The sequence below is a fragment of the Castor canadensis genome, chromosome 19 (assembly GCF_047511655.1).
Source record: "Castor canadensis chromosome 19, mCasCan1.hap1v2, whole genome shotgun sequence".
Classification (NCBI taxonomy): domain Eukaryota; kingdom Metazoa; phylum Chordata; class Mammalia; order Rodentia; family Castoridae; genus Castor; species Castor canadensis.
The window spans coordinates 38,596,662-38,616,797 of NC_133404.1; the positions used below are offsets into that span (position 1 = coordinate 38,596,662).

At 37.9% G+C, this 20,136-nt stretch overlaps 1 protein-coding gene across 3 annotated transcripts in view; it reads left to right on the top strand.

Moving 5' to 3' along the window:
- Agbl1 (AGBL carboxypeptidase 1) overlaps positions 1 to 20,136 on the top strand; it is a 780,759-nt gene that overhangs the window by 82,315 nt on the left and 678,308 nt on the right. Inside the window, exon 1 of one of the 3 annotated variants that reach the window (XM_074061493.1) lies at positions 7,378 to 7,431. The exons of the other annotated variants lie outside the window; for them this stretch is intronic. Within the exon in view, the coding sequence (XP_073917594.1) occupies positions 7,395 to 7,431 (37 nt within the window). The 5' untranslated portion in view covers positions 7,378 to 7,394. Of the gene's footprint in view, positions 1 to 7,377; positions 7,432 to 20,136 lie in introns of those variants that run through there. 3 annotated transcript variants of the gene reach the window in all.

A 20,136-nucleotide genomic window follows, 5' to 3' on the forward strand; every position in this document is an offset into this window, starting at 1 on the left:
CCCTTTACAGGATACATGATTGACAAATATTGGTAAAGGAAATTCCTTTATCTTAGAGGAATGAAAACTCAAGGTGAAAACAACACGACAGTCCTTGGACAAGCACTCATGTGAGGACCTTCCTTCTTCTCATGTGAAATGTCATACAGGTTTGCTCTTGATCATATGAACCTGAAAATTAGATGGGGAGCTGATAAAACAACAGGACTGTCACTCTGTCTGTACACCTGTTCACTATGCTCCTTCTCCAGGTTACCAGAGGTAAACTACTAAAATAGTAATGACGAGGGTTCCTTTTTTCTTTTCCATTCAATCTGACCCTGGAGAACCTGCTATGAAATATCAAAGTAGAGCCTATACCAAACATGAACATAATCCAATGGGACTTTTTTTTTTTAATTACGGACTAACATTGAGAGACAGCAGATCTGCCTCCATAAGGCTATTATAACAGAAAAAAAAAATCTATTCTTCAAAAAGAGGAGGCAACCAATCTTCTGAGCATTCAGTGGGTGCCTCCCATGAAGCAAAGTAAATGTAACCTCCTGTAGAAAGAAAAAGAATTCCAGAATACCTAATGTGCTCCGTTAGGAATATTTTAGAGGATATTTGTGTCTGTGACACTAGAAGAAACTGTCATGAAACTTTCTGGGGCTCCAAGACTTGCAACAACCTGCATTGAAAGTCCCCTTATCTGTTGGAAATAGCATTAAATCACAGGTAGTAGATTTGAATTCAAGAGTTGGGTCCCCCTGTTTTGTTGACCTTCAGCAAAAATTATTAGTGTTGTTGAGCCTCAAATTCCATACTTGAAAAATGTCTTATGGGACTGTTGTCAGATTTAAATAGGATGTGACATATAAAAGCCCAAAACAATGGATTGAATTTAACAAGTCTTAATAAAGAATATTATATCCTTCATTCCTCAGTCTAAGTCCCTCAAAAATCCTTCTTTAGAACTGTCAGGATTATATGCAGGTTACACATGCCTAAACTTTCACTGTTCAACTAATATACTACCAAAGGCATAGTCAATCCTGTCCTTTGGTTTACAAATGTGTCTGTTCCTCTTGCCATCTTTTTTTCTTTCTTTCTTTCTTTTTCAGGGCTGGAGATCAAATTCAGGGCTCCTCCCACACTAGGCAAGTGCTCTGCCTGGGAGCTACACCTCCAGCTCTGTATTGTTATTTGCACTCACCATTTGTCCTAAACTTTTGTTCAAAAAGCCACTTTTCTTTAGATTGCATGTTCTCTCTGTGACCTCAGCATTCAGGGTTGGAAACTAAGAGTTCTCCATAGGCCAGAAGCTTCAAGGCATTTTTTATAGAAAGAGAACTGCAGAGTCTAGACTAAGAGAAGGATGCACGGTCCCTCTCGCCATTCCCATTTTCAATGAAATTACTCTTATCCACCCACGTGGGAGGACAGCTGGTAAAATGAAGGGGGGATAAAGGACAGATGGAGATGAAATAGTTTTCAAAAAATTGTTAATGGTGAAATTTAAAAATCACACAGTGAAAAGAAAAAGAGAATGAGAAAAATCAATAAGATGATAATTGTTGATAATTTATGTGTGGGAAGAATCAATAATTACTTTTTAAAAATTTGTTACAAGTTTCATATTTTCTTCTTTTTAGAAAGTAGTACATATGTGATTAATATCACCAGTATTTCTACTCTCCAGCGAGAACTTCTTTGAGTAGTTTGTTATAAGGCTTTCAAATTATTTTATGCATACACAGACACGCATATGTAAATAAATGTATCATTACTCTTATTATTTTGCAAAAATAGGGCTGTTCTAAAATTATTGCTTTTCCATTATGATTTTTATTTAATGCTATATTAGGACTGCTTTCTGAGTTAGATCACAAACATTTCCTGCTATCTTTTATTTAAAATTTGAGGCAAAATTCATGGAACAAAATGAAGCATTTTAAAGTGTCCAATTCAGTGGATTTGTAATGTAATGTAACCACATCTCTATCTAGTTATAAAATATCTTCATTTTCCTCCAAAGAAAACATCATATCCATTAAGTGATCACTGCCATTCCTGCCCCTTCCTCCACCTCTGCTGGCTCCTGGCAACCAGTATTCTGCTTCCTGTCTCTGTGTATTTACCTATGGAAGGTATTTTATATAGATGAAATAATTTAACATGTGGCTAATGGTATCTAGTTTTTTTCCTTACCACACTTTTTTCAAGGTTCATTCACATTATAGCATGTATCTGTACTTCCTTCCTTTTTATGACTGACTAATGGGCCATTGTATGGCTATAACACATTTTGTATATACGTTCATCAGTTAATGAACATTTGGGTTATTTTCACCTTTTGGCTCTTATGAATAGTGCTGCTGTAATATGCATGTACATATATGTGTTTGATTACCTGAGTTTAATACTTTCAGCTGTATACCTAGGAGTGGAATTTCCAAGCTCTCTAGTAATTCCACGATTAACTTTTGGGTTAACCACTAAATTCTTTCCCAAAGGAATATGCTATTGTGTATTTCTACTAATAATTTATGGGGGTTCCAAAAATTTCTCATACCTTTGTCAGTATGGGTATATTCCTTTAAAAATTATATTTATTTTAGTCATTCTAGGTGTGTGAAGTGGTATTACAATCCCATAATGACTTGATGTTGGGTATTTTTAATATGCTTACTGGCTGTTTGTATATCGCCTTTGGAGAAGGGTTGACTCAATTTATTTAACTGGGTTGTCTTGTCTTTTTGTTGTTGATCCTGCTAACCTTTTAAAATGTGTGCACCTTACAATGTCAAATCAAGGAATTGTTTTCATAAAATACAGGAGTACGTGTTGGGTAGAATAAGCACAAATGTTCACACTATTAGGGAAATGCATAAGACAAGACTGTCTGAGGAACCCTAGGGCAAGTTTCCCATGAGCTCATAGAATAGTAACTCTGTACCCCAAACCCATCAGTTTTAGCCAATAGTTTTCTTTCCTTAGATAGGAAGCAAAAAATCATCAGTGAGAAATAATTTGGGAGACTTCACTTAAGATGAAGTTCTGTCTACTCACCGGCAAATGACAAAACTTCATTCTTCTTTGTGGCTGAATAAAATTCCATTATGTATAAAACCACATTTTCCTTTTTTTATTGTTTATTCATTTATTCATATGTGTATACATTGTTGGGCCATCTCTGCCCCCTGCCCCGCCCCACCCCACTACCCTTGCTCCCCACCCCTCACTTCCAGGCAGAACCTGTTCTGCCCTCTTGTTCTCCAATTTTGTTGAAGAGAAGACATAAACAATAATAAGAAAGACATAGTGTTTTTGCTAGTTTGGGATAAAGATAGCTATACAGAGAGATTCCTAGCATTGCTTCCATGCACTTGTGTATTACAACCCACATTGGTTATCTCTACCAGACCTCTTCACTACTTCCTGGTCACCTTCCCATAGTGGCCTCTCGCAGTTTAAGATGACTATATTTGCTCCTCTACAGTGAGCATATCAACCACATTCAAGTTTTAAGTTTCCTTCCTTTCCCTATTCCTCCCATGTGTTCTCCCCTTAGTGAGTGACCCATGTCCAATATTACTGCATTTGTTTGTGTCTAAAGTCTGCATATGAAGGAAATAAGCGTACGATTTTTGGCCTTCTGAGCCTGGCTAACTTCACATAAGATGATTTTCTCCAGTTCTATCCATTTACTTGTGAATGACAAGACTTCATTCTTCTTCATGACTGAGTAAAATTCCATTGTGTATAAATACCACATTTTCTTAATCCATTCATCAGTAGTGGGGCGTCTTGGCTGGTTCCATATCTTAGCTATTGTGACTAGTGCTGCGATAAACATGGGTGTGCAGGTGCCTTTATTGTAACCTGACTTATATTTCTTCAGGTCTATCCCTAGGAGTGAAATTGTTGGATCATATGGCAGTTCTATTTTTACTTTTTTGGGCAAACTCCATACTGTTTTCCAAAGTGGTTGTACTAATTTACATTCCACCTTCAGTGTATGAGCATGTTTTTTCTCATGTGGAATATAGATCTAAGACAAATACAGCAATATAATATTATGAAAAACAGGTCACACTAAGAGGAGGTCATATATGAACTGGGCCCTGGTGGCTTACACTTGTAATCCTAGCTACTCAGGAGGCTGAGGTCAGGAGGATCATGGTTTGAAGCCAGCCTGGGCAAACAGTTCAGGAGACCCTATCTTGAAAATACTTAACAACACTTAACTCACACACACAGAAAAGGGCCGGCAGAATGGCTCAAAGTGTAAGCCCTGAGTTTAAGCCTGAGTACCCCACAAAAAAAGGGGGTGGGGGAGGTCACATACAAGAGAGGGAGGGTAAAAGAAAGAAGTTAAAAAGGTGAATATGGTTGGTGTACTCTTGACACAAGAATGAATATAGACTTTTTAAACCTGTTGAAACCACCATAAGAAGGGGACTGTGGTAGGAAGAAGAAAAACAGAGAGATGAACTAATTCAGGTTATAATATATATATATATCTGGAAATGTCTCAAGGAAACACCCTGTATACCTATCTTAAACAAACAAAAATGTCATTTTTTTTTCTTTTACAAAATTGGAGATGGGGAGGGCAAAACAGGGGAGGTTGGTACAAGCAGGAGGGGAAGGGTGTGGGAAGATGAATATGGTACAAATACTGTGTACACATGTATGCAAGTGGAAAATGAGACCTGTTGAAACTATTCCAGGAATGGGGGGAGAGGATAAAGGAGAATGATGGAGGGGGTGAATTCAACTATGATATGTTTGATATATTATAAGAACTTTTGTAAATGCCATAATGTACCCCCCACTAGCACAACAATAAACAAAAGGGAAAACATATTATGGGAGAAAAAAGGAATTTACTTCAAATTACAATAAAATGTAAATGTACCCCTACTGGTAGACATCTTTACAATGGAGACCTGTCAGGTGGCTGAATGTGCCTCATCCTTGACTCAAGTTTACCACACCTTTGCCTAGGGACTCTAGGGGAGTTGTTTCAGTGTTGTTCTTGTGATTTTTCTTCTGTGATTCCAAAGCAATCAATCTTTGTCCAGATTTTCTTTGTTTCTCTTTTTGTTTTGTTTGTTTCTATATTTCTTAGTATACTCAATCCATTTACATTCAGATCTTGTTGGGTTAGAAACCATTCTTCTTTTGTATGTGTGTGTGTGGGGAGGGGGCACTGGGCTTTGAACTCAGGGCCTCACACTTGCTAGAAAGGTGCTCTACCTCTTGAGCCATGCCCTCAGTCCTTTTATTGTGTTAATTATTTTTCAGGTATGATCTCCTGGTTTTCCTCCAGGCTGGCCTTAGACCATGATCTTCCTACCTATGCCTCCTATGTAGCTGGGATTACTGGTGTGTACCACCATGTCCAATTTATTGATTGAGTTAGGGTCTTGGTAACTTTTTTCTCAGGCTGGCCTTGAACTGCGATCTTTCTGATCTCTAGCCATTGATTAGCCTAGATAACAGGCACGAGCAACCACACCTTGCATCCATTTTTTCTTTTAAAAATCACTTTGACTCTACTGTAAACTTTTCCATGTTACTTTTAAAGTTTATATGTGTTGAGGAATTTTGTCTCTGTTATTACCTAATATTGGGTAGCTGATTTTCCTTATAATAAATAAAAATACCATAAATTTATGATTTACAAATATGCATAAGATTCTTTTAATATTTATATTTAGTGAAGCATTTTCTAATTTATATAGTTTAATTTCAAAATTAGAGCAGTAATGAAACGTGTGTTATGTGTGTGTACACACCCATTCATTTATCTATCACATGGGCCATTCTAACAAAACAATAACCTGAGCTTTGGTGGGGGTATGGTTAAAAGAGCTGTTCATATATCAGAGTTGTCAGTGTGAATTAAGAGCCATAGAAGTATTTAATGCCTTTGACCTGGGAATTCCATTTTTAAGACTTTTTTTTCCCTTACCAGGGATTGAGCCCAAGGCCTCACACTTTCTAGGCAAATGCTCCAGCAATTGAACCATTCCCCAGTTGTTAAATCTCTTCTTAAAGAAAGTAGTAGAAATTTATTCACATGGTTGTCTGTGACATTGTTCTTCATAGTAAAAGATTAGAAATAGTTAAAAAATGGAACCAGAATATTGATGAAGTAAATAATGGCATGCATGTAACTACAAGCACTGCATTCATAAGAGATTATACTGTAGGAAATATTTTTAATGCATAGGACATTGCTAAAAACAGATTATTAGGTGAAAAATGCAGGTACAGGTTATAAAGCAGCATGTGTAGTATGATCAATTATATGTATCATTATGTAGGTCTGTATATATATATATATATATGTATATGTACGTGTGATATCTTATTTAGTGATCTATCCATTATACAGCCATTAAATCCATTCATCTGTTGATGGCTGGTATGACAAATACAAAAAAGAGTCTAACTTTGCACTTAATTTTTTCATGTTTTCTTTAGTTAAGATGTTTCAAATATTAAACCTAGTATTGTATTTTTTTTGGAGAGATAAATAATTAAGAATGAAGAAGTAATATCATCTTGATTTATTAGTAAATGTGATCACATTACTGTGAGAGGTGTTGAAGGAATCTTTGGGACTTCCTTTCACTCCAGATGGGACTACTTTCCTGGGTTCTATTGAGAGATGTCACTGAGAGGAGATGGATTTGTCCCTCATTACTGCTCAACCTCCTCAAAGCATTTATTTTTTTAAGAGAGGCAATGACTGGGTGAAATGCTGATGGACTTGACAGAGTGCAAATGTAAAAAATGGAGGCCAAGGAACGTGACTACAGACGTGGGAAATTGTGGTCTCTAGGGTCAAAAGCTTTTCATTCCAGTAGAGATTGGAAAGATGCACCATTTTTCCAAATTAGAATGAGGCGAATTAAGAGTGCCATTGTGGTCCACTTGTGCCTTTTCCTTATCTGGACTCTCTGGCCCATTTGAGATGATGCAGCCTCTCCATTCTGAGTAACTTTTGCTTACTGCCAAACTTGGAATGCTCAAGCGTATTTATACATAGGCACAGAGTGGGAGATTGACTTCATGGGTCTCTCAGTTAGGGCTCTGGGAAACCCTGACAACATGGAGAAATGGTTGGACATTAGAATAAGAGGCCTTGTTCTCGACCCAGTGGAAGACACCAGGCTGCAGAGAATATTGCCTGAAACACTCAAGTTTCCCCTGGTGTAAGTCAATTTTAGCCAGATTCCAAAGAAGGCTCAAAAACCTTTTAATGTTGGAATAGTTTCTATGTTTATTCTAACCATACTCCTATCATAAACACGAAAAAGCTGTTTGCATTAAATAGCACACTAATTGGAAATGTCAGAGTCTTTCTGGACTGTCCACTGGCCCAAGAGGGACGCATGGTTTTCTGTCTGGGAATGAGACCTCCCTGCACAGGTAGGATTTGTTTAGTTACACATTCCCTGTGAGGAATTCTGTCCTGTTACAGGCACTTGATTTTCCCATTTTTTATTTCTTCCTTTCAGTCCTACTCACATCCTGTTGGAACAACTTATTTTGTTCTTATCCTGCTCTGGGGTTTGCATATGAGTGCAAACCAGAAGTACATCTGCACTTTCTCAACAAACTCATCGTTTGGCTGGATCTCTTCATAATTAGATTTTTCAAAAGCCTCTCTCCTCATATATCAATTATTCCATTCCCTTCATCATCTTCCTGTGTTCTCCATGATCTTACTCATTTGTCAAGGTGTCTAGGTCTATGCTTCACCCTGTGCAAAGAAAGAACGATTCATACTAATGAAGTTCAATGTCTACTTGACTATAGCTCTGGGATCTTTTCTGTCATGTTTTTCTTTTTGTTTCCGCTTGCTTTGCCAGATCACAGCATTTTCCTCAGACTCCTATTCAGGAGATCATTCAGTTTGATGTGCTTTTGGATTTCTGAGATGATGATTCTAGAAGCAGAGTATTCAGGAAATCAGTGCTTTCTCTTTCTGTGTCCCTGTGTACCCGAAAACTTAACTTCCTGAATCATGGACCTGTTTGGCAACTAATTAACTTATGGTAACCTTGGTGATGTCCAACAAACAAGATATATAATGGAATGAATCCTTGATTCTGAGTTGAGTAGTTTGGGTAGGGAGAAGTTATGCTGGTATTCAGGCACACAACAGGCAGCCCTCTGTTCCAATGGGAATGCCAGAGCCTAAAGATTTACACTGTGCTGATTAAATCATGCTCCCAACCCCATTAAAGTAGGTATGAAAGGAATAAGCTAGCAAGGTCTTAGGTAAAAGACATATGCAAGGAAAGATATATGTATTTCTACAATTAGTCATTTAGGTTTTTCTGCAGAATCTGATACAAATATGCTGTCTTTGACATGTTCTTTTCCACTTGTAGACATTATTTTATGATGAGCGTAAATTTATTCTTTTTATTAAATCACTAAACATGAGTGATTCTCTTCTTCAGTTGATCTATGAGGGTTTTAAATGCCTCACTCACTTATATATTTATTCATCATACATTTATTGACACTTACCTAATGTTGGGTACTGTAGTAAGTAATATTGGGGATGGAATGCTGTGTAGAAATAGATAAAGTTTCTGTCCTCATAGGATTTATAGACTAATGGGAAAGACAGATGTTAATCACAATACTGAAAAACACTAGTAGAGGTCTAGTGATAATTGCTAGTTGAAAAGTAGCTTGGTGAGGGGCATATGGGTAAGATATTTTAGAGTTCTGATTGGTTGAATTTGCTTGTGGTTGTTTGGGACTGAAGTTGACAAATGTACAAGTGTACACATGTACAAGTGTGCCCTTGGGATCATTTGAAGGGGCAGTCATGTTGTAGTAGTTTCACTTGTAATTAATACATAATTTAACATGGTTTAAATGTGTTCATCAGATTCAGGACATTAAAACCCCTGTACTATCTTTACATTACTACAGTGAAATACATGGGACAGCTAACTTAAAAGAGAAAAGATTGATTTAGCTCACAGTATAGAGGTTCAAGTTCAACATCAGGCAGCCCCAATGGTTTGGGCAAGGGCAGCTCATCATGGCAGGAGCGTATGTGGAAGGGACCTCACATCACAAGCCAGGAAGGGTGTTTCTTTTTGAGGGCACACTCTCAGTGACCTGAAAACCTCCTCTAAGGCTCTACTGCTTGTAGCTATGTGGCACCTCCTCACACTGCCACCCTGGGAACTAAGGTTTTATATGTGGACCTGTGGGAAATAGTCACTCCAATTCCAGCAGCCTCCAAACATAAACTCCCTACCAAAATGGAGCCTAGAACAATTAAAAAGTAAATTGTAAGTGAAGTTAGCCAGGTCAGAAGGCCAAAAGTCATGTATTTTCTCTCATATGTGGAATATAGACCTAATACAAATACAGCAATACTATGAAAAACAGGTCATGCTGAGGGGAGAGCACATACGAGAGAGGGAGGGTAAAAGAAGGAAGATAAGAAGGTGAATATGATCACAGGATAAAGTGAGAGCACACAAGGGAGGTATGAGGATAGGTAAGACACCCAAAAAACTGGATAGCATTTGTTGCCCTCAATGCAGAGAAACTAAAGCAGATACTTTAAAGTGACTGAGGCCAATAGGAGAAGAGGACCAGGAACTAGAGAAAAGGTTAGTTTGAGAAGAATTAACTTAGAAGGTAATACACACATGCACAGGAAATCAATGCAAGTCAACTCCCTGTATAGCTGTCCTTATCTCAACCAGCAAAAACCCTTGGTCCTTCCTATTATTGCTTATATTCTCTCTTCAACAAAACTAGAGATAAGGGCAAAATAGTTTCTGCCTGGTAGCGAGGGGTTGGGGGGTAAGAGAGGGGTGGGGGGAAGGGGGGAGGGAGAAGTGACCCAAACATTGTATGCACATATGAATAAAATTAAAAAAAAAAGAAGGTGAATATGGTTGATGCACTTTCTGTACAAGAATGAATGTAGATTTTTTTAAACCTGTTGAAATCACCATAAGAAGGGGACTAAGATAGAAAGAAGAAAAATAGAGGGGATGAATCAATTCATGTTATGATTTATATATATATGTGGAAATGTCACAAGGAAACCCCCTGTATAAGCTATCTTAAACAAACAAGAATGTCAGTTTTTTCTTTTGCTAAATCGGAGAACAGGAGGGCAGAACGAGTCCTATCTTGGGGGATTGGTACCGGTGGGAAGGGGGAAGATGTGGGGAAAGGGTATAGGAGAGTGAATATGGAATAAGTACTGTGTACACATATATGTAAATGGAAAAATGAGACCTGTTGAAACTATTCCAGGAATATGTTTGTGGGGGGGGGGATAAAGGAGAATGGTGGAGGAGGTATGATATATTTAATATAGTGTAAGAATATATTAAATGTAAATTTTAATTTAATTTTATTTGTAAATGCCACAATGTATTCCCACCCAGCACAACAATAAAAACCTCATCTTGAAGACCTAAAAACCTCCTGACTTTCTGGGATCCCATATCTTAAGATTAAAGGGAAATACGACTCCAAATTTGGTAGGAAATCTGGCATCTCTTCATTCCAGAGTTCGCCAGTCCATGTCCACCTGGCAAGTTTTAGTGAGGACTTGTGGCAAAAAATAAAGTGTAGGGCAGAATAGCAAACAAAATTGATACTGGGTATTCAAGAGTTTAAACGTCCTTCTAGTTGACTTCCCCTGGGGAACTTTTGCTATTTTTATTTACTTTTTTTAAATTCAGGCTCTGTCATTTGCCTATATTTATAATTCTATACCAGCTCTGTTCTGGGGGTATCTTTCTCTTTTGTTGTAGCTAATGGGACTAACTAAAGAGAAAATAAAGGATTCTATGATTAAATAAATTTGGGAAGCTCTGGTTCTAATACAATAGAATATTTCTTAACCATAGGATGTCTCGGATTCTTTAATACACTAATGTATGTTGTAAATTTCTGAGAGTGATTTTAAAAAGTCTTTAAAAAGATCTATATTAAATATTTCTAAGAAATCACATTATTTATAATGAGTTTGGCTGTGCATAGCACACTCTCTGACTTAAATGATCTGAGCAGTAAGAAATCCTATTACTGCAATCCCAGCTCTTGGAAGACTGCAGCAGGAGGATCATAAGTTCAAGGCCAGCCTGGGCTATATAGTGACCTCAAAGCCAGCCTGAGCTAAACAGTGAGAATATTTCAAGAAACTGAAGGCTTGGATGTAGCCCAGTGGTAGAGCACTTGCCTAGCATGTTGAGTTTGATACCCAGCACCACAAAAAATAAAAAAGAAAGAAATCTTATTATTTTGTGCTACTGAGTTCAGTTGTAGGATAGACTCAGAGTTGCTTAATTTAGTGTTTTAGTGATGACATCAAAGGACCAGATTTTCTTCATCTTTTCCTTAGCCATGCTCAATGTTGATTTTGTAACAAATTGGTAGAAGAATGGCTGTAGTATGTCCAGGCCTTCAATCTAGGAATAACAGTGTCCTTAAGAAAAGGAGTCATCATCTCTACCTACCGCTGTTTCTTAGGTAAGAAGAAACTTGTCCCAGGATCCCCCAATAGATTGTCTCTCACACATCTCTAGTCAAAATCGGGTATGAGCCTTGTCCCACATCCACGAATAGCAAAGAGAATCAGTGAGATCTCCTTTAAGCACTTGGCTGTTAAGCATGGGGTGAATAGATACCTACATAAAATTGAGTTTATGTTTGGAAGGAGTTCTATGGAATTAATCAGGCAGGCTGCTAGCAATGCTCTCTGAAGTCACATATTGCTGTGGACTGAATTGTGTCCCTTCAAAGTACATATGTTGAAACCCTATCCTCCAGTGTCACTATCTTTGGAGAGAGAGTCTTAGTAATTAAGTTTAAATGAGATTATAAGGGTGGGGCCCTAATCCTACAGGATTAAGAGGAATCTCTCTGTCTCTCTCTCCACCCACTCTCCTCAGAAACACACTGAGGAAAGGCCATTTGAAGACTTAGCTAAGAGGCAGCCATTTGTAAGCCTGGAGGAGAGTCCTCAACAGAAATTAACACCACCCACATCTTCCATTCTCCACAATTGTGAGAAAACAAGTTGTTGCTTAAGTCACCCAGTCTCTGATATTTTTGTTATGGCAGCCTGAGAGCAATATGGATTTTGGTACTGAGAAATGAGGTGCTGTTACAAATACCGAAAAATATAGGAGCAACTTTGGAACTGGGTCATGGGAAGAGGCTAGAAGAGTATTGAAGTGAATGCTAAAAAAAGGTCTAGGTTTCTATGAAGGAACCGTTGGTAGAAATATGGACACTAAAGTTGATTCTGGTGAGGGTTCAGAAAGAAGAGAAGAACTGGAGAGAAAGCCTCTATCTTCATAGAGATAGCCTCATGTCATCATGGATAGGATGTTGGTAACATGGACATTGAAGATGGACTTGTGAGGTCTCAGATGGAAACGAGGAAAAATTTATTAGAAACTGGAAGGTGATCCTTGTTTTAAGTGACAGAGAACTTGACTGAACTGCATTGAAGGGGAAGGATAGATTTTTTAAGTGATGAAATTGGATAATTAGCTGAGGAGATTTCTAAGAAAAATGTTGAAGGTGTGGCTTGGTTCTTTCTGAATGCTGACAGTAGAGCATGAAAGGATAGAGATGATTAAGCAGAAGGAATCAGAACTTGAAGATTTGGTAAATTCTCAGCCTGCACATGTTACAAAAGTTGCTGGCCTGGACCACAATTCTCCTGCAGAGCTGGCTTTACAGGCAGATACCACCATGCCCAGCTTGTTCATTGAGATAGGGGTCTTCCTAACATTTTTGCCTATGCTGACCTTGAACTACAGTCCTCTTAATGTCTGCCTCTAGGTAGCATGGCCACTACATCAGACCTTAACACTGTTGGTAAGAACTGAGAGGGACAGAAGGAAAAGGGTTAACTGAAGGAAGGCTATCAGATTTCTTAGTTTATACAGGACAGAACAATAGAGCTATTTGGTTGAAAGCACAAGCTATTTAAGAAAAGGGTAGAATAAGACCAAAGGTGGTTCAGAGATTGTCAGGGCTGGTATTTCCAACACAGGCCCAGAGTGCAGAGTTCCAAAGGTCAGTGCTCTCTTGACCTTGCTTTCAAAATGTGGGTCACCTCTACTGTCTATGGTGTCTTATTGTGGTTACCCAAGCAGATAAATGCATACAAAATTAGATAAAAATTGAAATACTACAGAAGTTTCTAGAAAAAAAGATGAAAAGTTCTTCCTCTATGCTAATTCCATATCTGGGCATGTTGGTAAAACCAACTTACAGTGCGTGGTTCTTACTTTTTTAATGCATAAACATATGCATATGTTTCTCTGTGTACACGTGTGCACATATAATCACACACACATACTTTTCTGTTCTGGTTTTTTTTTCTAGGACAAGTTAACCCTTTTGGAGGGACTGGGTTTTGAATTCAAGCCTTCACACTTACAAAGCAGGTGCTCTACAGCTTGGGCCACACTTCAATCCATTTTGCTCTGGTTATTTTGGAGATGGGATCTTGTGAACTATTTGCCTGGGCTAGCCTGGAACTGCAGTCCTCCAGATCTCAGCTTAGCAAGTAGCTAGGATTACAGGTGTGAGCCACTGGCTCCCAGCTTCCTTATAAAAATTTTAACTAATGCTGACATTTGACTATTTTTCATGCAAGTTGTTTCTTTTTCACACAACAAAATGCATAGCTCTAACCCTGTTCCTTTTACACAGATTACATCATATCTTCAACCATTTCGGGATGGGAGAATGTTACATGAAGTGGTTCCCATACTTATCTGAATGGAGCATCTCCTGGGATTTATGTTCAGCAGAAAACACTTTTGAATCTGCTAACCTAGAACTTTAGGTTCTGTGTCTGTTGTCCTAAAAGACTTAATTTCTTGAGACTCTCATGACAATACACTATTTGACCATAGCAGAATATATCTGGTTGATAGTTTTCACAGGAGATGATAGCACTGGGCAGTAATTAATAGCCATTGCTGAATAGTCACCTGGGCTCTGCGTATCAAAATTGCTAACCTGCTGTTCTTGTGGGGACCGTGCTCTTTGTTCTTTCATTCATGGCACTGTGCTGTTATGGAAATTGTGACATTACTCAACAGCTGACTTATTCCATTTTGGATGAACTCTCCTTCCAGCTACATAAGTGGCTTGAATAGAGTAAATCTGACTAATGAATTTACAGGCAGGATTTTGGCAACAAAGGAGATTCCAGCCTCCCTAGAAAAGTTTAAAAAATTTGCCAAGTGTTTACAGGGAAAATTACTTCTCATAATTTATATTATTTTAATCTAATGTTATTTATCCACAAACATTCTGCAAATATACAAAACTCACCCTAGGAAAGCCATTTAATCTTTAAACCCATTTAATCCTATCAGTAGGGTTGTTAAAATAAACATGGTGATTCCAACATGCCTGGGAGTTTACACACTGTCCTGTTCACAAAAGCCAAGATGTTGTTGTGTTTATCATAGACAAGGGATGGCCTTCATTTGGGGATTGGAGTGATTTCCAACAGAAAGATTATTCTGTAAGTCCAAATCCCATACGAACACTGTTAATTGCCACACTCAAATCTCAGTTTGTTGACTCAGATGTTTGAAGGTTCAGATGCAAGTATTTTGGAAGATCTGTCAATTTAATTTTTAAAAATTAAAACAACTTAATGTTTTCATTTGGGTTTGGATTTATTTTAGGTGACAGTAAATATACATAGAAAAAAAGATAAAGAACTAGCCCCATTAAACTGACAGATCAGGGACTTAAAATTTCTTTAATGAACTTCCTGTCTTGATTTTAAAAATTATAAGAAAAAAGACCTTCCTCAAGTCCAATTAATCTTTAGCACCTCATTTATGTCATGTATGGTATGTGTAAGCATCACTTACAAATTACCATAGATTTCAGACACTATGGCCTGAGATATTCTTCATGGTTCATTATTTAAAGGTTTTTATTTTATAGCACTTTTTAATATCCATTATAGTATTTTTCTAAGGTAATAGCACTCATTTTTTTATTTACTCTCACTATGGTATTGCTTCAAAGAATCATGGATTTTTAAAATTAAAAATAGTCTCATTTTAAATTTTTTTATTCTTGTGCTGAGGGTACATTGTAGCATTTACAATAGCTCTTACAATATATTAAATATATCATGCTTGAATTCACTCCCTTTATCTTTCTCTTTTGTCTCCCCGCCTCCTATTCCTGGAGTAGTTTCAACAGGTCTCATTTTTCTATTTACATACATGTGTACACAGTATTTGCACCATATTCACTCTCCTATACCCTTTTCCTCCTGCTCCCCCCCCACTGGTACCAACCCCCCAGCAGGACCTATTATCCCCTCCTGTTCTCTGATTTTGTAAAAAAAAAAAAGACATTTTTGTTTGTTCAAGATAGCTATACAAGGAATTTCCTTGTGACATTTCCATGTATATATGTGTTAAAACCTGAATTGGTTCATCTGCTTTATTTTTCTCCTTTATACCTTAATCCCCTTGTCTCATTTAAACTCTCATCCAAATACTTTTTTATATCAGGAGTGCTAGGCATAAGATAGTGGTATAATAAGTATTGTGCTAAATGCTAATGATTATGCTATAGTATATATATATTCATGATATAAAATGTATGAATACTTATATATGACAAAGGTCATATTTATTATTACCAACATCCTCTACTTGATCCATATAATTTTAGTATCATATAGGCATAGCTATAAACTTGTCCAGGCACCATACAAGAACATTGGGGATTTCTCTGTAAATTAGCATGACATATGTCAAATTTCCCCTCTTCCCCATCTCTGCCCACTTAGGTAGAAGAGGTTCTTGTGCGCTCATATCTAGGAAGGTGATCTTGGATAAGATGTTGATTTGTCTCTCATCCCTTTGGTGTTTTAATCTGGACATGACTAACAAATGCACGAAGTGTTTTGCAGTCTTGTTAGAGCTGCCTTAAGTGGAAAATGCCTTCTAGGATTAATTCAGCCAACCGAGATGATGTTATCATCTAACACTGTGACTCAATGAGTTGGCAGTTCCTTTGGTGTCTTCACTGGAAACTCTTTGGTGATGGCACCTAGCATTCGTCTCTTCACTATGGTGTGTATCTGGTGCCACCAAAGAAACCTGGAGTCTGGAGGAAGGAGAGGGAAGAACAATGGAGAGGTGCAGCCTTAGAAAGCATCAAGATTCCTACTGAAGATATGGAATTTGCCCAATTCTTGGGTCATCTTGGGAATTTAGGGCATCCATTTCATTGTCAAAGCTTAGTTATATGGAACTTCAGTTACTTGATCTGTCAGATCAGCTATCTCCAGTAGGTTTCATGGGATCAGGGGGTTAGAAGCTCCTTTTTTAAGGGTGTTACAGGGCAATTCACAAAGCATAGACAGGTTTGGGCAGACAAAGAAGGTTGACTTGAGTGCACCAGTTTATCTCAGGTAAGATCTAAACCGGTGTTAAGCAGAGGAAAGGTCATTATCAAATGACTGCGTTTCCTAACCTCTTCCTTTTCCATGTTTTTCTTTCTATCAATTCCTTATGAGAAAGTCATCATACTATAGATGTAGCGTGGTCCTGGAATCAGAAAATCAAGGTTTAGTATTACAGAACCTGTGCTGAGAAAGCTAGTTAATCTTCCCAAGCCTCAGTTTCTTCATAGAAAAAAATGGGGGATAACCTTTGATCTGTCATTAAAAAATTGAAATGACTAACTAAAGAGTTTTGTGTAATACCTGTCACATTGGTCCCACTCCATGGATTCTACTGACTGCCAGTCCATTGTCAAAACAGGGTAGAATCTTCCAATGGGAGTAACATTCTATGATTCTTTAAAATATCAAAAGTTCAATGTTTTTATTTCCTACTATGTTTCTGAGAACCCAAATAAAGAGGCTGGAGAGCCAGATGGGAAAAGTTTACTCCACTCTACATAGTTGGAAGTAGTGAAAAATTTTGATGTGCGTAAGACCCATACAGACAACATGAGAAGTCTCTGTGCTAAGTCCTATAAGGGTTGTCAGAGTGTCAGTGTCTTAAGGTCCAGAAGACCTAAAGATTGCACAGGAGTGAGATAGATGTACAAATTACTACTCAATAATCACCACAAAACTCACCAAGATGTGGAGAGGAGTCTAGACGTGGGAAACTAGCATTGGGTATGAGTATCAGGACATGCTTCATGGTATTATGTCAGTCTGGGGTTAACATATCCTCATGAGTCTAAGAGCTTGACATGATTGAAAAATATCATGATAGTGCTTTAAAGATGTCCCAGTGTGCTGTCTTACTAAAGATAAAAATAAAGCCTTTAATTGATAGCTTATAGTTTATAGTATTTCCACAAGATTGGCTTCTTAGGTCATTGTTTCTGAAACCTAAATATTGTTTTTTAATAGGACATCTGTATATTTCTCAAGTATATAAAATATAATATTTTAGATGAGGTTGGATAGTTGGATGGTTGGATAAAATTTTGGCTTATAGTCTTTCTGGGTTTCTGATTGATATATTGTCTACTACCTGGACTTCAAGCATATTTTATCATTTTACCACAGCTATTTTTGGACTGTATCTTCCTCTTTTCTGTTATACCTATCAATAGCTTTACTCTGAATTCTCATCTTCCAAAAATTTTGTGAAATATTGGATGGCTGATAACTTCCCCTTTCCATTATCTCCATGGTTACAAGGTTACTTGTTTTCGTGGCCCACTCTGAAATTCATAGAAAGGAAAGAAAATGAATTCATGTTGTTAGTTTATTGTTGTTCTCCAAATTCAGGACTGGAGGTGTGATTCAAGTGGTAGAGCACCTGCCTAGTAAGAATGAGGCCTGGAGCTCAAAACCTAGTACCACCCCCAAAAATGGAACTTCACAGAGCCTGGAACTTGGGTAATGTGGGGGCTGAAATATGAGCTGGATATCTTAAGGTGAATAGATGAGTGAGTAGGAGTTTTCCAGATGGAAATGGACTAAGGGAGGGAAGGCTTTCTAGAGAACTGGAGGACCTCCTGTTCACATCTGTGGAGTAATGCAAGAAATAGTGTATGAAGGGGACTTTCAGGTAGCACAGTGTGTCTGCAGTTCTCTGAGAGACTATGCAGTGTTGGACTTTAAGAGGCTTTGCTAAGACTTATGCCATAGCATAAGTGGGTACAATGAATAGACTTACAGATGAGAGTGGGGACAATACCACTGCTTATATAGAAGAAAAGGTGGGCTCACACACGCACAGGATATCTGAAGCCCATTATGTGACGTCATCTGGAGAGACTGCAGGTAGAGTCATCTGGGGCAGTCTGGTGGCAGAAGCTGTCAGGGTCAAAGCACATGTGTCCTGAAGCAGACCTGAGGCATTTCTTGTAGCCATAGCTGGAAAGTTTTCTAGTGCAGCTGCAAGGCATTTTGGCCAGTTGTCATGACAGGAAAACAAAAAGTACTTCTTGGATAGGGTTTGATATTCCCCTAGTAGCTTGTCTCAGCCCAAGGATGCTGAGACTCAGATCTAAATCCTGTGAATCAAAGAATTCATACCAAATCTTCCTGAACATTTGAGGTGGGAAGAAATGAATAAACTGTCTTGCTGTCTGGAACCTTGGGCTCTAGTCTGGACAGAGTTCTCCAAAACTTAAGAGTCTTTTAAAAATTTTAGTTAAGGCAGAGAGATCTTTATGAAGTCTTTGCTTGGGGTTCCAGCAATCATGGAACTACTGGGAGGCATTAGTTAGGGTCTTGAGATTTGTCCTGAAAGAAGAATGACTTAGGGGTTCCCTTGTTTCTTAGTAAGAAAGTCCCTTTGCCAAATCTAGGGAGCACTACAGCCTGTGTCAGTGTTCACAGTGTGATTCCCACACCAGCAGTACCCAGAAGTTGTTAGAGATGCAGTTTCTCCAGTCACACCTCCTGAATTAGAAAATCTGGGATGAAACCCAGTATTCTGTTTTAACAAGCCCTTCTGGGATTCTGATGCAAGCTCAAATTTGAGAATCACTGGTTTTTGTAATTGGTAGTGAACTTTCTTAGTGCTATTCTATGTCCTACCAAATGAAGGAGAGCTTTATAGATCGCCCTACTCTCTTTTCCTTTTTCTGTAAAGACTTATGCATTTTTTTGAGGAGGCATGGCTAATTTATCTACTACAAACTTTTTTTTGGTAATTTTCTAATTGTGGTACAAAAACACAAAACTGACAATTTTAACATTTAAGTGTGCATTAATTACATCCACATTGTGTAACCATCACCAGTCTCTATTTTCAAAACTTTCCTACTAGTCCTACCAAAATTATTAAGCAATAATACTCACCTTCCCTTCTGGCCCTCAGGCCCTCGTTACCTCCAAACTACTTCCCATCTGTGTGCATTTGTCTGCCATAGGTACACGTGCCAGCAGAATGATGTCACATGATATTTGTCTGTGTGAATGATGAGCTTTTGAAGTGCTGGTTGTGCTAGTGTTGGAAGGTGCTAAGCCTTTGAACCATGTGTGTGGGGGGTGAAGAGGGGCTATTACTTCAACCATGCAGGGCAAGAAACAGTCAACTCCCTGTGTAGCTATCCTTATCTCAACCAGAAAAAACCCCTGTTCCTTCCTATTATTGCATATACTCTCTCTCCAACAAAATTAGAAATAAGGGCAAAATAGTTTCTGCTGGGTATTGGGGGGGGGAGAGGGAGGGGGAAGAGGGAGTAGTAAGGGAGGGGGTGGAGGCAGGGGGGAGAAATGACCCAAGCATTGTATGCACATATGAATGATAAAAAAAAAAAAAAAGAAAAAAGAAGCAGTCAGGATCTTCTTTGCTTTGCCCTTTAGATAGAATACAATCAGATACATTTTTTTTCATTCATTGAGTTGGAAAATGCCTAGTGGATACCTGCTTTCTGCTGTACATTGACGTCGGATGTCATATCTTTCCTGTTGTGCTTCTAAATATTTCAAGAGTAAATAGAATTGTATACATATTTAAGTCATTATAATTCAACTAAATGTGTTGTATGACAGTTATACTACAGCTATCTAGCAAATATTCTGTAAAATTTTATTTTGCATGTATATGCTTAATTATATACTTTACTTATTGTATGTGTACACAT